At 39.6% G+C, this 19658-nt stretch overlaps 1 protein-coding gene and 1 long non-coding RNA gene across 3 annotated transcripts in view; one reads left to right on the forward strand and one right to left on the reverse strand.

The window, feature by feature from the left end:
• Positions 1–2103: 2103 nt before the first annotated feature.
• LOC119701251 lies at positions 2104–19246 on the reverse strand. The gene is made up of 4 exons (XR_005257045.1): positions 19123–19246; positions 16211–18700; positions 6865–6951; positions 2104–2640 (listed from the first exon to the last, which is right to left on the reverse strand). It is a non-coding gene; the product is annotated as an uncharacterized LOC119701251 (long non-coding RNA).
• The window catches only part of RASGRP1 (RAS guanyl releasing protein 1), a 36459-nt gene continuing 36008 nt past the window's right edge, over positions 19208–19658 (forward strand). Inside the window, exon 1 of one of the 2 annotated variants that reach the window (XM_038137674.1) lies at positions 19208–19450. In XM_038137674.1, the coding sequence (XP_037993602.1) occupies positions 19419–19450 (32 nt within the window). In that variant the 5' untranslated portion in view covers positions 19208–19418. The remainder of the gene's footprint in view (positions 19451–19658) is intronic. The other variant, XM_038137673.1, reaches the window with a different exon arrangement.

Genomic DNA, 19658 nt, shown 5'->3' on the forward strand with positions numbered 1-19658 from the left:
AGTTCTGGCTCAAATCCAAGACTTCAATGACTGTCTGAAAGAAAACTTCTCAAATGCACGTGTGCAACCTGCAGCACCTTAGTGTGAGAAAAGTTCAGGTTTGACAATTCAGGAATTCTGACTAAACAGAATCTACTCAGACATGACTGAGAAAGAAAGTTGAAGAAGAAACTGATATTTGGTAATGAGGTTAATGCTCTCATTTTGTCAGATTTTACAAAATCACAACCTGTCAGGCGCAAAGATTTCTCAGAAGCCCATTTTGAAGGCACCTACCAGCTCACAGTTTTTGGAAGCTCTCATACAAGCAGTGCCAAAATCAAAGCTGAGCATGTAAGGACAGAGTAAAACCACAGCTTAAAAACAATATTCTTGCCTTCTTTTTTTTTTTTTTAATAGGATGATAAGTGCAATGCTTATAGGGTTAGCATTTTGTAAGTGTTCTAATCCTTATGATTTTCCATACTAAGAAATTATTATTTTTTTTTGTTTTTAACTAGCAAACTGCAAATATTTGGCCTGAAATTCTTCATGCTACTGTTTGCTACTAGCTGGGTATTTCTGTAAATTTCAGCTACCAAGATAGAAGCACCTTTGAGAGTAAAACTGAGCAAAAATACATTATGTGGTCTACGTTCTAGACCTGTGTAGACTGAAAAGATTAAATAATAGGATCAACTTATAATCAATCTAGTCAGACATTTTTAAATTCTCCCAGATGATGTTGTCGATTTTCTTGCCCTGATTAAAACTTTTTTTGTCTGGTGATTACTTATATAATGATTACAGTCACTTTTACCAAACTGCACTTCACAGTTAAACTCTTTTGTCTCCCCAAGCAGTGGTCAGGCATCTAGTGTCCAACACAGACGTGCTCTGCGAGTCATTGCTCTATGAGGAATTATCCAAGTTGGTAAGTGCTGGACTCAAGTGGTGGTGCATGACCCCCCTTCTAGGTTAAGCCAGAGCATCAATGTGAGTCGTTCTGTGAAGTGGAGGGCTTGAATGATATATGTTAAAAATATAGAAAACATGCACAAACAAGGCATATCAGTTGTCTGATGCTGTTCCATAGTCAGGTGTGAGGCAGGGGACGTGGAACGCAGCACTGCAGTAATGGCTGTCCAGGCATGGCAGACAGCAGTGCCTTAGGCTGGCATTACTACTGAAACCCTGTGGAGTGGAAGTAGAGCCTGCGGGGGCTTATCCTCTAACGAGGCTCAGGCAGACAATTACAGTGACTGATCAGAGCAGCAATCAAATTACACTAATTCAACCTAGTTAAGTATTTTGCACAGCTTTTATCTCAGCATCATTTCAGTTTCAACCCTTAGCAGTCACCTTGACACAAAGCATTGCTTTAAAAAAATCTCAATTTGATAGGGACAAAACGGGTGAAAAGAAATATGGTCTTTTGCTACAGCTTGAACTAGTGTTATAGAACATATTGGAGGATTTTATATTAAATTGCCTCTTCCATACAGTTCTGCAATCTAAGCATCATTGAAGACACAGAAAAAAATAAGGTACCTATGATCTGACTTGTATCAGAGCTGAGTTTCCTCAGCAGAAGTTAATGATAAGTATGATTTTAATATAAATTTCTAAATATTTGGAAAACAAGGTTATAGATATGTTACATGGGACATGCAACATGATTTGATTTAACTCTCTGCATTTTATTCTTACACTTTGGTTTTCTTTATCACAACATGAACAGGTTTTCTTTAAATTTTTACTAATTTTTAATTGTTAATATCAGACTTTGTGAAGTGGAAGCTAATTCCTGTATTCAGTGCAGACTGCGATAAACTGTAAATAAGTCATTGAGCAGTATACTGCCGGAAATGGGAAGCCCCTTATAGGACCATACAACTGTCAGACCTAATTTATGCTATAGGTTGCTAAACCTATTATGCAATTGCAGACTACCACATAATGTAATCATTTTCCTAAATGTTCCAAATTATCTTAAGGATTACTGAATTGCTTGTCCACAGTAGGAAAAGCTATAACCCATTCATGTCCAGATTCTACTGACCATTTTGCCAGAAATTTCTAATGCTTAGTCTGCATCATGGAAAATTTCTGTTTTCCTGCTAATTTTTTTTTTTTTTTTTAAATAATGAAATGCCATATATTCAGCTAAATTAACAAGGATTTTATGACAGGTTGGACTAGAGCAGAGAAATGGCACACGTCCTTCCATAACATTTGTTTCACTCTGAAATCATCTTTCTGGAGCTTGGATACCTAGAGCTATTGCAGATGAGATAGCTCCCGCTCCTGCCCATCAAATAACACAAGTGCTTTCCAACGCTGCTGTAGCCAGTGTCACCTGGTACGCTTCTCTCCTACAGCCATATCACACCAGTGACTCATGAATCATTCTGCGATCAACCGCTGCGTCCCCACCACAGCTGTTTCCCATCAGTATGCTCACAAATTCACAGAAACTCTCAGTATTAGTCCCAAAGAATACTTGTGCTTGATACTAATTAATTTTGTCCCTTGTGTATGGTTCCAGTTCTTACAGTCATGCAGGTCTTCCTGGGCACTGCAGCCACCTTCTGTGTTAGTGAGAGACACGTTTTGCTGTCAGCAGACTCCATTATCACACTCCTATATCTCCCAACTAAGCTGTTTAATGAAATGACAAAACAAGTGTTATTTGAAGACTAACCCTCTAAGAGCTCCAGTAACAACACCACATAACAGCACTTGCCCTTTCAATGCCACTTTCCCCCCTCACAATACTGGCCTCTCAATAATTAGCGAGCACTGATTTTCACATGCACTGGAGGTACATCAGGCAGGAGTCCTGCAAAAATAATATGTTATTTAGGTACACACTGTCTATTGATGCATGTTTACCTAGTGACCAAAATAAACATTTATATAAATCCAGTTTTTTTTTTAAATCAATAAAAAATATTTTTTCTAGTGTACTAACAATAGTTGAATGTGAAAATGCAAAGAGGCAGAAAAATGAAAATCTCTTTTTTCGCTATTCTTTGGGCAAAATATTTTGTTTCATAAATGATGAAATATTTTTTGAGGTTTCATTCTGAAAAATCAAGCTTGAACGAAATTGAAAAGACCAAATGTTTCCAGTGCTGCATAGAATTAGTGAATAAAATACAATGAAGTATTTTTTGTGAATCTATACTAAGAAAAATGTTTGGCTAGAAGAAAAAAAGTATTTTGGATTGATGTAGAAGGAATGTACTTTCTGATTTTTTTTTGATTTTGCAACAGAACCGAAAACGGTAATGCATTTAATCAACCTCTGGTTTTACAGAAAGCATGAGCTCTGGTGTTCTCATATACCAACCCCATAACTTTGCAGGTTTAGTGCTCTTTTCCCACAGGTTCTTCAGGATACAAATTAAAATTAAATACTAATGTGGCAGAGATAGCTCTGGTCCCAAAGCTCAGATGCTGTCATGAGCACAAATTCTGGAGAAGGTTGGACTAATGGAGCAGTGGCAGCACCAGGAAATCTCCCCAGTCTCTGCCAGGAAGCAGTTCATGCTGGGACAAACTTTGCCATGTGCAAAAACAAGCCTGTCTTTCTATGATGAAGACATAGAAACATGTATCAAAATCTCTACGCATATTTGAGGTGATTTTTTGACTGGTCCTTAGAAAAAGCCAGGAGGAGCTTGAAGCAAAGATAAAAAAACAATTAGAGACAAGTAATAATGTTGATAGGCATGGACAGTGGAGAAACAACAAGCCAAGGAAAAATCACCCAAGAAACTACTCTTTCACATGCATATGGCAGAAATAAGAAGTTGTTTACTGAAATGGAAAAAAAAAGTCATATGTGTCTGTTAGACATCATGTGCAATACAACTAAATATTTATGTAAAGGCATAAAATGTCATGCTGTTTTGCCTAATTACTGGCAGAAATACTTCTTGAATAAACAAATTCTACAAATTTGATCATTATATACTTTAAAAAATCCATTTCTAAGAGGTACTTTATATGTCAGAGTGATCACATGTAGCCTAGCAACCAGGATGTTATTGAAATTCTACATACAAGTGCATGAGTCATTTTTAGATATGATGTAAGTGTAATGATGAATGTTTAACAAATGGCAGAATCAGTAAGACAGCTAGATTTTGTAAATGTGCAAAGCTTAGTAATTTTTTTTTCATAAATTTGCTGATAAGAAAGGATAAAGATCTGTGGGTTTTTTTTTACATAAGAATGTTAAATAATATTTTCTGTGTTTTCAAGTTATTTCCATATTTGTCATCTGAAGATTTTTACACATCAACTTCACTTATCTCAGGTGTAAGGATTTGTCCTAAAAGCATACATCATATCTCTCTTATCCTACCCAAGACCCGAAGAAGAGTCTTCTTTGCTTCATGTACAGATTTGCAGGTACAAGTGTCATGCATCTAACAGACAGAAAACATCTCTCTAGGGTATTTCATATACCTTTCCTGACACCAGTTTCCTAATACTTCAGGTCTTTGGTGAGGCATTATCCATTTTGTAAGAACAGACTGTTCTGTAGTTAGTGCACAAAACTTGCACAACGTGCTGCTTCAGAGATCACATGACACTTGAAAAAAAAGTGGAAATAGAATTAATACCCAAAGTGATATTTTTTTCATTTAGGGGATCTGAAGAGGTCCTGTTTTGTGGTAGTACTGTTGCATTCATCATAAGCTTGGACTCCAGCTCTTTGAGATTCTTTTCTAAGTAGCAACAAAATAGCCTACAATGAAGTCTACAAGTACACATGATGAAAATGCAAGATTCAAGGTTGAAAGAGCATTGATGCACTCTAGAATGACAGTTCTCATATTCCTAGCACAGACAACATATCTGCTTCTCATTATTCCAGGCTTTAAGCCTCAGTTTAACTGTACTCATTGCTCCTCTGTTCTGTGCTAATTTGCATGCAGCATCACTTAATACCAGCTTAGAAGAATTGTTTAGTAATTGCCTGTAATTGACGTTGTGTATGCTATGTATCTCATTGTCAAAGCTTTTTTCTTAAATTACAATTAAAAATCAGGAACGGCTTTTGATTAGTTATCAATCAGGAAAAATTATCAGAAGTTTTTGAACACTGGAAATTCCTAAAAATAGTGCATGAAAGAGAAATTGGCCTTTGCAAACACTGAACAGAAGAACGAGACCTTAAAGTAATTGGAGGAAGAAGGTGACTCTGTCAATGTAAAACTTGTTTCTGGTTTAACATAAATTGAGAATGATGGACATCTAATCCAAACTAAGCTAAAGTTTCACCGACTCTCTCATAAGTTGCACAGGCTCTGTAGGATCCCTGTTGTATTAATCCAAAGCACAGTACACATTTCTCATGCAAAGTGAGACTACAACAGTTATGGTCATATCAATAACAGCTTTTGAACAGTTCAGAACCCTTATTTATAGATGTTAAACCTAAGGCACAAATCCATAGTTTTAGTCTGTGCTGAAAGAAAAGCAGAGGTAAACAGCATCTCAGAGGAGCAGTGTGAATGAAAACCTGTCCCTTTTTCTGCTATAACTGAGTGTAGGTTGTGGTGTGCCTTACTACTTTATCATGGAACCCATCCCTTGATCTGTTTGTAGTAAGGTAATGAGTAAGTTAGGCTTGTGTAGTCCTTTTGAACTGAAAAAAATTTACTTCAGTTATCAGCACTCTTGCACCACCAGTAACATCAAAACCAGACAGAATTTCTCAATATAGTTTTAATGTCAATTAGAAAAAAAAAAGAAAAGACAGTAATCCTTCCTTCCTAGGATCCTGGCATATTCTAAACAGTCAAATAAATGATTGCTTAAGAGAAGAATCCTTAGGAAGGGTACTTAAGAGCAGAAGAAACTAGTCATTTAGATTAGTTCTTAATAAGAAGCTGCTTATTTGATTTTTTTTCTTTTAAATTATCCAGAAAAAGTTGTACGAGCTTAAATTTGGCCGGTTGATAAACAAATCCCCTCTAATGTGTGGGAAGACTTCAGAAGGTTAGCTGTGAACAGCTCTATTTTTTGTGTTTTGGTGACTGAATATTGTTTCTGTTTTGGTTAATTACACAATAATGAACAAAAGGAATGTTGCTATATGAATTAATTTTTGGAGTCTTTCATGGGCATCATCATGCTAAGCACTGTAAAGACATGGACAAAGTGCTTGTTCCTGTTTGACCATACTGTTTCTAAACAGGCAAAAAGGGAAATGAGATGAGGGAGATGAGAATTTGACCAAAATTACACAACTGACTAATAGCAAACAAAGGATTTCCTGCATTTAAGCCAAAGAAGCAGGGAACAGAGCTGCTTTTTACACATACAGCTTATAGGGGAAACAAAATACTCAGCTTTTTTCATTTGCTAGAATTTGGATATTATGCTGGATTAGGAGAAACAGTTTTGAGTTCTCTGTTTTGTCTGTTTTTTTCAGTCTGGTTTGCTAAGGAAATGAAACTTGTGCAATCACCATGGGTGTGTATGGGTGGCCGCACACATGTCCTAGTAGTAACTTTTGAACCTGTTGGCAAACTGTAGCGAATTGGTACAATACAAAGTACTGTACAGACAAAGTACTGGTCTCACAGACAATGTAATTCCAAAGTCTTGATCTCAAAGGTAATGTTATACAAATGGTGTGAAAATAGGGGTACAGTTGTAGGTGCCAGCCTGATAGCAGGAAAATTCACGTGACAGAAATCATACTACTTTAGTTTTGATATTAACAGAGCCATTCACTTTCTTCAGTTATGTTTTAGAGCTTTCCTCTGTATTAAAAACTTCATTAATTAAAAACCCAACAACAAAATGAAACCTCATAAAACAATGCAACATTATGAATTGGGTCTTAAAGGAAGAAATTACCTAGAATAACTGCTCGTGGAGGGATGGTATCAGATTTCCAGATTTTCCTTCAGAGGGTAGAACTGGTGGCAGCAGAGAGCTTCACTGCTGTACTTAAAGGAAGAAAGAGGAAACATAAAAATAGGGATGAAGCTATGTTCATGATGGAGAATATTTATATTAGTGATCTCAGATGCCATAATGAGGCAAGAGCTAATCAAAAATACCAGCATAGACAAGGCCTCACCGTGGCTCAAGGAAGGCAGTGACTGTAGTTCTCACATTAGAATATTCCATTTGAGCACGTGTCTCGTGCTGGAACTTGCTGCTTTACAAGCACTGCTTCCTGTCCTGCTGGTGAGATCTCCTGCCAGGAGGGTGTGATGGCAGCTGGAGAGCCAGTGCATATGTTTCATCTGAGTACTCCAGAGCAGGTCAGAAATTTTATTTCCCCTTTTAAAACAAGGGTTCCAGTAAAATTCAGTTCCGCTTGCCTCACTGTGAGCAGCCTTCAACCAAACCAAAGCACACAATTTCCATTGTGTCACACATGTTCATTCAGCATGAGAATAGAATGCAGCGAGAGACCGTTTCCATGGGATGGGCTAGGGAACATTTTTATTCTTGTTGCTATAGTAATGAATACAGCTAGTTGTGCAATCACTGTGATTGCACATTTTAAGAGGGTGGTACTTTCAAACAGTAGCAATACAATTGCAATGTGAAAAAGTGATATAATCAAGAAAGATGGAAGCATAAGTCAACAAAATGATTAAGACGTGTTTATTGGATTATGATGAAATATTTTAAAGATGAAGTCTGGATTAATTAAGATACTTCCATCAGCTTCTTACATTAAAATCAGCATTTTGCTCTTCCACAGCTTTCTTTTTCTTAACCATGAAACACAGAGTTGATTGACAGTTATGAGCAGTAACAAGACACTTTAGGTTCTTGGCCATGGAACAGAATCCAGAACCTAAAGTTACTCAGATTGACCACAGACTGCATTCTGAGCTGGGAGCAAATGAACACAATTAGTGGTCATTCTTTCTGATAGATTATATCCTAAAACATAATTTGAGGTGCAGAAGAGGTCTTCATTAGAAGGAGACATTTACTGTAATTTGAGGTTATGGAATTTGTTTTGAAGACAACTTCCCTTCAAAGGGCAAGGAAGTTAACAGTCTGGTTTTGTAATGTATTTAAAATCATGGGCTCAGATACTGGGAGCCCTAATAGAGATGCTCTCACTCATAGAGAGTATTCTGACACTCATTATATCATTCTATGAGATGCCTAAGTTCAATTCCTTCCACTGTTTGTAAAAATTCAAATCTTATCCTAACGTCTTAAATGCCAGGCTATAGGGTAGGATGCTCTCTCCTATTCAGTAACTAAAACCCCTTGTGTGCACACAACAAACATGAAAATGGGGAATGCACACAACAAACATGAACATTGCCAACTACCAGAACACTTCCTTGGGAAGGGGAGATTCAAGCAACATATCCAGAAGAACAAATAGCCAATGGATTTTGATTGTTGGGGGCTTACTAGCCTGACCAGAAACAGAGCCTAGACGCTACCAGATTGAGGAAGAAGCTGTGTCAAAATATTAAGAATTTAAAATTGGATCTAAGATTTTGAAAGACAAAATACTCTATGGAATAAGATATCAATCCTGCTGAACAGTTGTTATTTAGTAAAATGGCCATGTTGGTTAATTACCCCAGGTTCTGTGTGATTACCTATACTAAAATTGTCAGAATATCAGAAATTATCAACATATGGCCATGGACAATATAATAAACTGACAAAGATTTAGCAAAGTTAAACAGCTTCAAGTTAGAAGATTCCTTTAAGCCATTTTTCAAAGTATGAAAAATATTGAAAGAATTAAGCTTTCAAAAAAGCATAGTGTTTGATCACTCAAAAGGTCGCACAAGGACTTTGTACACTTGGAATGTTTTGCTGTTTTTCAAACATATTCCATAAACCAACTCTAAAGAGCTTTCAATTAGTGCTTTTAAAAATAATTTGTCTTGTGAGAGCCAGAGACAGACAGGATACAAAGAAATAAAAAAGGAAAAGGAGGTACTTGCACAACAGGTAAACAAAAATTTTAAGAAACCCCAAAACAATGTGTTCTGATCTATATGTAAATGGCACAAAAATGAGAAGGAAAAGGCTCATGATTGAGATAGGCTTGTTATATAGCTGGAGTGACTTCCTGAATTTCCTCTTATCCATAATGTTTCCAAAACCACTGAGATTAGAGTTCAAGGAACAGGAAAATAAGGTAAATGAAGAAAGTAGTTGAGGCCTACAAACAATGCCTGCAAAAGTGGCTGCAAAGTAATTCATACTGTATGTAAGTAAATACAGGCAATTAAAACACAAAAACAAAAGAAAAAATCAATTAAATATCTCTCCAGTTCTGTATGGTATACCTAAGCATGTTTTGCAATCTACACAGCTCCAAAGGAACAACATCCTATGGAAGCATGTCAAATATTAAAATTATGTCTGCTTCTCTGAACATCACCACAACTATTAGTACAGCACAATCTTGGAATTTTGCATGAAAATGAGATGGTCTAGCACATCTACCCTGTTGCCTGGCTTCTAGTGGTGATGAACAATGTTGTAAAGTCAGTATGGCACGTGCATGCTTCCCACTGGGTACCTGAGGAATCATCAAAGCTAGGTTAAAGAGGTATAAGGTTGTGAAACCCAAACAGCAATTATCCCTACAGTGTGCTACTATCTATTTTTGCCACTTATCCTGCAAAAAAAGCCAAGAGCTCTACAGACCTATTCTGATTAAAAGTTTGAATTCTTTTTCATTGTCACAACCACAGACTGAGACAAAAGAACTTATTTAGATACAAATACTTTGCACCATTAAAAATAGTGATTTGAATATTGATAGAATCTGACCTGTCCATCTAAGCACAATTTCTTTATTGTCATTGTTCTACTAGGGAACTAGAAGTTAATGTTTTTTTGTCTACAGTCTGAAATAATATTCTGTAACTGATGCTGAGAATAATAACATGTGGCATGCTCTTAAAGGCAGCATAAACCAATCTGCATTATGAACACTAGTTCAGTTACTCTGACTCATTAGTCACACAGTTTACTGACAATGTTTCTCCCTCCTCTTTGTATTCTGAACTTTTGAAGATAATACTGAGTTTAAATACAAATTTTTAAATGTGCTTGTATTTGACAAAGACATAGCACACTTTTTTTTTAACCTGTGAGTCACCCTGAGTAAACATTAACAGATCTTCCTTTCAAAATTCCAAAGAAGTGATAAAATAGGACAGGTAGATAGGTAGAGAGAACACACACAAACGATCACTCTTCAGACTAACTTTCACTACTGTATTATTTTCAAGTTGTCATAAGACTTCACTGTTTGTGCTTATACCACAGGATTTAAGAAGCTTTCAGAAGTGTTTGTCCTGGTTTCAGCTGGGATAGAGAAAGGTACTGTCACCTTTTTCACAGATGATTGAAGGAGAAAAATAAAAAGCTGCAAACAATTTTGAAAGGCCTTCTAATTGAGGCTACAAAAAGCTTTGGATACTTTGCCTAACCCTCTTGTAGACTGACGAGAAGAAATATTAGCACTGAAAGTTTTTGGCATAACTTGACAATTGTGCATTGTTTTCCAAGTTAGATATTCAGAGACACCTATAATTAGAGACTAAGTTCCTGAGCCTAACTATGGTTGGGCTAGGGCTTTACAAGGACCCCTTAATATTGCCCCTAGAGGAGCTGTTAATAAATAGGGATGTATCTTAAACAAGATTAATTTTCAGCACACAAATTTTCAACTGCCTGTTTGGCATTTTGCAGTAAGAGTGCATTTAGATGTGAATACACTGAATTTGCTGAATTGCTGTCTAAATACCTTCAAATAATTCAATTATTTATATGCTACTGAACACTGATAGTGGAATATATTCACCATTACGTTTTGTTCAGTACTGCTACAGCTACTCTTCCTGATTAAAACTGAAGCCAACAATGGATAGGGCTTCTAATCCAGAAAAGTGACAGTAATACTTAACAATATTGCTATTCTGAGCAGTCCTTTAAAACAGGAAACAATACATATTGCTTTAAAGTTGAAAAGGTAAGGAGTTACAAAACTGGGAAAAGGAAAGGATCTGAGGAGTTCAGAAAAAATGGCAGCATCATTTTAGGTCTAAGTAATTGACATTGCCCTCTATTTATTTCACATCTAGCCACAACAGACCACCAATATCCATTTTCTCTCTGCTTACTTTAAAATTTCTTTATTGCATTAATTTTCCTGATCCTGTTCCCAACAACATTTATTTCAAAGTGTCTATTGAATCTACGAAACTGAGGAGCAGGTTTACATTCCCTTCCTATATGTTTGATGGTGTTAACAAAAGAGTGTTAAGTATTTTCCTGTGAAGGGTCTGAGAACAGTTTTGCTCCCCCACCTCTTCAAGGTATTTTCACCATAACTGTAAGACCTATAGAGACTGACCCTATTGCCCTAACCTGATGGTATTCTTCAGGGACCACACAAAAGTTCAACAAAGTACTGTGATGGGTAACAAGTTTTGTAAACAGGTTTGAAAAAACCCTCAGGATTTTTTTCTAAATAGCTCCAAATATATTATGAGATATCAGCTCTCTTCAACTTAAAAGGCATCAATGAAATTACTCAGTCTACCACCCTTCCTCCTGGGCAGGTGGAAAAAAGAGCATCCTGCTCTAGCCGTAAGTATAGAAAGTTGCTGAGAACAAAGGAACACATGAGGGAAAAATGGAGTCTTGAAGAGCCTAATCTTTCCCTTCATGCACACACATGGCTGGTAAATTCACCGTTTAGCAGCCCACACTGAGATTACTTTTTCCTATTAAATAACGGTAAACTCACTTCTTGTAGCAATAACAGCAGAAGAGAGCCAGCCCTTGGCAGCCACTGTTACCTGTAACCACATTCTTAGCTCAGTTCTGCTCTGTCTGATCCTCCAGAACCATGGGCTCCCTGAATTGCTGGGATGCCTTTGAGGGAAGATGCTCTTCCTTCCCCATCCTCTCTCTTTCTTCTCCATTTGGCTCACATAATGAGCATACCAGAGAAACAGGAAGAGGGGCAAACAAAACCTGGTGAGAATCAAAGAACTTTTCCTTTAAAATGATGGAACAGGAGAGTCCCTCAGTAGAGAAAAACGGGGCTTGTCTATGTGGCATATCATGTCCAATTACATTTTCAGTCATCAATTCAGTGCTTAGTTTGAATCAGCACAACCTTGCATTCCAAGGTGAACTCCCCTTGGAAAATGTTCCTGTCCTGCAGATGAAGTCAGAAAGGGCAGAGAAACACCACTTACCACACCCATGTCCTGTGAAACCCCTATGACTACTCCTTATTTCTTCTCACCTCACAGTCAGCAGGAGCTGTTCTACTTGTTCACACAATCCCTGCCACTGACTTTGTCTCTGCAAGTAATGAGGGCCAAATTATTATCACTGACCTTGAACACTGCAGCAGCAAAATTAAATTTTGTCCACTCAGTTTGGAAATTTTGAAGCCGCTCCTCCAGAAACACAGCACATGGAAACCATCTCTACATTTCTTTCCAACTTGAAGGACCAGTGTAATTTTAGGAAAAATTTAAGTAAACATTATAATAAAGAAAGCCAACCCCAACACTTCTGTGAGCCCGACTTTCATCCTGTTATACTTTCAAAGGGACTGTTATATCCACAACAATTTAACTGTGAAACCAATTTTAAAATGTTTAAACAATACACTTAGTATATTTCTAGAGCATGATGTCTGGCCTCTCGCTGCTGACCAAGAAATATCCTGTAAAGGAAGTAGCTAATCACTGTCTCCTTGGAAAATGTTTACAAAAGGGGTTTGGGGTGATGTTATCTACATCCTGTTTAAGTAGCTATTTTGTTCTCTTAAATCAGATGGTGAACCAAAAAGAAGCATTCTTAGTAGTATTGTTATGATTTTTCTTTCTGTATCTTGAGTTTCTGGACAGTTATTTCAAGGGTACCAGCTGTTTTTCATCTTATCTATCCATACTTTTTACACATATGTTTTAAGAAATAAGGTGTTTTGTGCTATTCTTATCAAATTAAATAGGTAAACTGTATGTACATGTCAGCAACCAAATCAAATCTGACCAAATATGTTTATTCTGAAGGATCATAAAGGAAAGAAAGCTACTTTGCTATGGGCTACAGGAGGGAAATAAAAGTTATGATGACAATGCTGTTGGACGCAGTTATAGTAAATAAAAATGTTTATCTTTCTCTGATGCCAGAATTAAATGTGATTTTATTGATAGAGAATACAGATTTCAGTTGGCAATATCATGACCTTTCACTGCATATTGCCCCAGTCTGTGCTGCTTCTGAAATTCATGCAAGGTAGGCAGATGATCCTTACAGGCAGATGATCAATGTTTACTGTAATTCAGCATTCTCCTAAATAGCAAAATATCAAAATCTTGAATCAATAGAAAGGCTGGGGAACTGAGCCTAACAGCCACAAAATCAGTGTGAATCTACTCAGAAGAATGCCACCAGTTAGTAACATTTCCTAACTCACCAGACCTCTTGATGCTTTTATCTATTATCAAGATACATCTTAATTGCTTTTTCTTAATTTTACTAGAAGAATTCATTTTAGTACACTTTTGTTTAAAATTTTCTTGATTAAAAGCAACAACAAAATCTAAGTTTCAATTATACACAGCTGATAGTGCAAGACTGTTGCCAATCAACAGCTTGCACATTAACTGTACATACACCTAATGATAAACTTAGACATAGTTCTTAAAGTAGATTTCAGACTCCCTGGTGACTTTTAAGTCTGTGAGAGAGTCCAGAGTGGACACAAAAGGAACATCTAAGTTATTAAAAATTAGAAATATCTAAATTTTACTGTGTTTGCTCACTTCATATTGTAAGATTTATCTGAACAGAAGAAAAAGGGAAGAGGAATTTGGCCATTTTGGGGGGATTTGTCTCTGCCCAGAATCCCAATCAGAGTACTGATGAAACTGGAGTACTTTATGCACTGCCTGGTGCATTTATTCACCTATCAGTCTCAAAATTCCTGGACTGAATGAGAAAAGCTCTAATTTGGGTTTCAAAACCATGTGCTCATGTGCATTCTTGGAATATATGAACACTGTCACAAGCAAATATGCAATTCTTTTCTGAGTATATTACCAAGCAATTGGATAAACATTTATGAACACAACTGCACATAAAAAAACTTTATCACTCATTGTTGTGAATGACAGTGAGAGGTTCTTTTTCTGTTTAAAAAAGGGGAGCAGATGCACAAGGGAAGTGCTACAGAAGTTGTAGTACTCAAAATGAGACTGTAAGGACTTTTTTTTTTTTACAAAAACTAATTTGCATTACTTAGTCCTTTGCATGATTGAAGAACATGGTTTTTATTTAATTTTCACTACTGAATGCTCAGATTTCTGCAATTTTTGCAGGTAAAAGAATTACCAGTCAGCACCTGAGGAATACAGCAAATAAATGTGTGGAAAGCTCTTGTTTGGCCTCATTGCTTAAAGAGCAAGAACTCTCTAGAGCCTTTAGAAGATGCACAAGCAGTTTCCAATTATTTCAGTCATCAGACAATATTTTTACTTCTCTAATCCTCATTCCCGAGTGAATCCAAGCCATCTAACTTCTGTAGCAGTTGAAAATGGCAAAATGCTAACCAAAGCAGTTGAAAATGGCAACTCCCACCAGTATGCCTCTTTGTTTGTCCCCACTAAATATCCATACTATGATTTAAATGGAAGCAGAGATGCTATGAAAGAAATGATACCTTGTTTTATAGTTAAAGGCAATGTTGACACCCATACAATGAAATGTGATTTTTTCTAGTTCACAAGTATTCAAGGGGCCTCTCTACATGGTTATACTGTCATAACTGCAATGGCTTAAAAACACAGTCAAGATAAGATTTTTAGGGATAGATAATGCCTTTTATTAGACCAGGGAGTATAATATGGGAAAAAGTACACAGATTTCCAGATGTTGCTGTTTTTTAAGTTCAGTAAATTTTAGCTTTCAACGTGACCTCCTGTAATACTACTGCATTCAGTTTGGGAGGTCTGGATAGACCAGACCAACTAGATACACACCCAGTAAAAAAGCATTTTGAATAGTCAGGCTCAGGGAGTAGGTGTTTTACTGTAGCTGGAAACCAGCAGCGAGCAGTGCTGGGGGAGCTGGTGCAGTGCTCCCTCCTGTAGTTGATGCAGGCAGCATCAAATTGGGATCACAATTCAGTACAGCTGAGGCCAGGGCTGCCATCCAGAGAGACCTAGGCAGGCTGGAGGAATGGACTGACCAAGGACAAATGCATATTCTTGCACGTAGGAAGGGAGAAACCCTTGCACCAATATAGGCTGGGTCCTGGCAAGTGGGGAAGCAACACTGCTGGGAAGGAGGTGGAGGCTTTGCCAGGCAGAGGCTGCACACGAGGCAGCAGCGTGCCCTGACAGCAGAGAGGCAGTAGCAGCCGGGCTGTACTCACAGAGCCAGCAGAGAGGGAGAAGTGATTCACCATCACTAGATCCAGTTCTGGGCATCCCAGCACAAGAAGGACATTGACAAACTGTATTGCCTTCACCAGAGGGCCACTGAGATTGCTGGAGGCCAGAGGACATGCTAAAGAAACTGGGCCTTTTCAGCTTGGAGAAGAGATGGCATCAGGGGAGATGCAAGAGCAGACTGACTACTTCTGAGAAGGCTATTGAGAGGGAGATAGGTTTTCACAGCAGTGCTCAACAGGAGTATGAGAGACAACAAATAAATCAAAACAAGCTTAGACAGTAATTAGATGTAGAGATTTTTTCATTTTCCAGATTTTTTTAACCATGAGGTCAGTCAAATGTTCTAACAGGCTAATCAGAGAAGGTGTGCAGTCTTCAGACTTGGAGGCTTTCAAGATCCAGCTAAATAAAGCCCTGAGCAGCCAGGATGAGTCCAACTGCTGGTCGTGCTATGAGCAGAAGGCTGGACCTGAGGCTCCTTCCAAAGTCAGACACTGTGTGATTCTGAGACTCTCTACAGAAACTCTTGTTAAGTTTACTCAAAATTTTGTAGCTTTTAAATTGCGGTCTGATAAAAGTTACTGCCTTTACCCACAAGCTATGTCTTGCCTATAATTTCCAAGACTAAGACCCACAGATATTCCATAAAGTGGCAGCATATTTACACCCACACAGGTCATTACTAGGACTGGACTCATTCAATCCATCCCATAGACCTTTGGCATTTGAAGTGAACAAAGTTACTCACAGTAGCTGTAACCACCAACCTGAGTGTTCACTGAGAACGGTGGGGAATTCATGGCTGGCAAATAACTCGACAAATGCTCTGGCAAAATCAGACACCAGCAAGTTCAAGTATTCCATGCTCTGCTCTAGGTTCTGGCACTCTTTCTAAGCTTTTCCTTTTCCGCTTTCATGAGTTCTGGTTGTGTCTCTCTTTCACCTTGTCCAACTAAAGGCTGACTGCTGGATGTTAATGTTTAACTGAAGCAACCTTTACAGAAGAAATGGCAGTATAGAGTAGCAGGAGAATTACCCAAGGTCTGATAACCTCAGTGGGGTTATCAGACCAAAATCTTCACTAGCCCTGCAACTTTCCAAAAATGGAAATAGTTAATAAATTGGTGAACTCAAAGCCTAGATCATCCTGATCAAAAGGGATAACCCAGACTCGGAACAAACACTAGAGCTGCTCTACTAGCTACAACAGTGATCAACACTCACACCAACAAATTTTTTAAGAGTTTTAAGATCTACAAACTTTAATTATAACAGAGAAGTACATTTAGATGATACCTTAAACAGGGCAGACACTACAGGACAGCCACACCTTTGGCATATCACAGCTCAGATGAAGTTTTTTTATGTGCAATTTCTAGTAGGCTCTCACTGAGGACAATTTATTAAATCAAATGACTCTGATTAATACCTAGTTTGCATGAGATTTTGCAATGTTGACTTTTCATACAGTGACTCTTCTAAGGTTTCTATTTTCTGTTCTTCTTCCCAATTATGTTAGCAAGCTTTTCTCCTTTTCTGGAATTGCTTCCTACACTATATTATCTGGCTTGCCTCTCTGGTGTTGTCTACTGACCCTGCCGCATATCAAATGTTCTGTCAGTGCCAAGGACCCTTCTCATTCATGATCCCACACCACAAGGACACTGAAGAGCTTTCCGAATGAGGCTGTGCTTTTACAGTGATCTATGCTAAACAGATCTAAGTAAATGGTACTGGAAAAATGTCTGGTCTTGCTCTTATGTCACTGTTTGGTTGTGGCAGCAGTTGAGCTACTATGAGTGGGTGGTGAAATGAATAATGAATTAAATAAATTCAAGGCCAAGCTATGTTTGTGGTCTTGCAGTAATTTGGAGGGGAAAAAGGTATATCTTGAAGAATAACTGAACTCCAAAGACCCAGCTTGAGCTGAGGCAGTTAGGTGGTTCTTTCACTAGGTTCTGATGGTAAAATCCAATTTATAAGTTACTGTTGTTGGAAAATCTTCCAGGAATCTGAGCACATGAGTACCGAAAAACCTAGCTGGTCATGTTCCTTTGGGAGCAATATGGCCTGTCCTAGGCATTAGCATCTCGCAGCTCTGTCACCAGGGTGGCTTAGTATCATAAGTTATACTTCAAAGCAATTGACTACTGAGTGGAGCTCTGGGAATAGAAGAAATATCTTGCTTTTCCATAGAGCATATCTCTGATCCTCTGAGAACACAAACCAAGCATAATCTACTTTACACTAGGAGACCATTTTATCAGAAGAATGTCACATTCAAGGGTCAGTATCCCAGACTGCTGTCTGGGCATATAAATTAAAACTGAGTATTTGTATGAGATTGTGTACTGTAAGGTGTACTTATGGATTACTTTCAGGCCACAAAGCCAGAAAGTACTGTTTCTGTCAAACCTCCATCTATTTGTGTATGTATGCATGCACGTGAACTTTTCAAGGAAAACGTGTTAAAGAAAAAGCAAAGATGGCTGGGAGGTATTTCTCAGAAGCACAATTCAGCCAGGAGATTGGCTTAACAACACAACTGTCACAGAGCACATGATATGTGACCTTGGATATATAGTAATGTGTTTGTTTCTGAAACCACAGTAGCCTCCAAGCTGTATGCTAGGAATGACCTTACAAATTACTTAAAAGAATGGCACCTACTGAATGTGATTGCCAGGAATATGTAGGGTTTTCCTTTTACCTGAAGTTCTTCAGCAAAGCAAAAGTCAAGCTGCCCCAGTTCCTCTTATGTAATGGTATTTATCACTGCCTCTGAAAAAAGTCAGTGAGCAAAATCGATCATTTTGGAAACCTGAACAGAAATGTGCCCAGATTGCTGGCAGAAGATTACTCTGAATATCTGAACCTTGTCAGTTAGTCTTAGAATTAAAGAACCAGTTTATGAAATCTGTCTGAATCTTGGTGTGAGGCACATTGACATTATGATGACTAAATAATGCTTAAAAACATAAACTGAGCTCCAAACCAAGATCTTGATAATGCAGCATCTCCGGGACTGTGTATTTTGTATTGCTCTGTTGAGTGTATTTCTCCAAAAAAGACCATTTGGGCAAATTTTGGTTACAAGATAAAAGGGTGACTTTGCCCTTTCAGATTTCTTGCCCGGCCATTTCTTCTCAGAAGCAGCAAAGCTGACAACGTTGAGTTGGAAGAGCTCTCAGAAATTCCTAGTCGTGACACAGGAACCATGAAAACGCTGGGGCCCCTCTCCTTGCTCTGCAGTTACACTGGAGGGACAGCGTAAGGTGCCGGATAAGCCTTTAAAACGGCAATCCATCAACGCGGGCGCCTCAGCGCTGCGCCTCCACCTCAGCGCGGCACAGAGGCTCTCTCGGCGGCCAGCCGCGTGTCCCAGGGGAGCGCTGCGTGACCCGGCCACCTCCCCGTGAGCCGGGCCCTCGCCAGGCCCCCCGCCCAGCCCCGGGGCCGGCTGCGGAGGGGCCCGGCCGCTCGCCCCTCGCTCCTGCCGCGCTCGGCGAGCTCCGCCGGGCCGGCTCAGCCTCACAGGAGCCCCGGCGGCTCGCAGGCAGCCTGCTCAGGGAGGAGGGAGGGCAGCTCCCGCCCTGCCCGGCCGGGCCGGGCCGAGGTGGTGCCGCGGAAAAAAGTTGTGGCGGCTTCAGAGCAGGGCGGTGAGAGCGCGTGCGGGTACCTAGCAAAGCCGGCGGCTTCAGAGAAGAGCAGCCCCAGCTCAGTACTTCCTCCTGCCGATAAGATCTCCGCCAGCGCTCGTCACGGGTGGCGGCCGCCGCCGTCGCTGCCCTACTTGAATCGGTTTCAGACTCCTCCCGAGGCGAGACGGGAGCGGGAGAGCGGCGAGGCGGGAGGGAGGGAGGAGGCGATGCTCGGGGCCGCGCCGCTCCGCCCGGCCTCCTCCGCCCCGCGCAGCCCCGCTCCCTGCGCTGCCGGCAGAGCCAGCCGGGCGGCGGAGCTGCGGCTGGGACCGGCATGGGCACCTTAGGCAAGAGGAGAGAAAACCAGTGAGTTTGCCGGGCTGCTTCATGCCCCCGTCGCTCCCCTGCCCGCGGCGGAGGGCACCGGGGTCGCTGTCACTCCTGGGAGCGTGTGGTGCCCGGTGGGGCGGGCGCGGCGGGGCAGGCGGGGGCTGCCGCGGGGCACGGGGGTGGTACTGCGGGGGCCGGCCGGGGCCCTCCCGGGCGGGACATGGAGAGGAAAGAAGAGCGGGAG

The sequence above is a fragment of the Motacilla alba genome, chromosome 5 (genome assembly GCF_015832195.1).
Source record: "Motacilla alba alba isolate MOTALB_02 chromosome 5, Motacilla_alba_V1.0_pri, whole genome shotgun sequence".
Taxonomy (NCBI): Eukaryota; Metazoa; Chordata; class Aves; order Passeriformes; family Motacillidae; genus Motacilla; species Motacilla alba.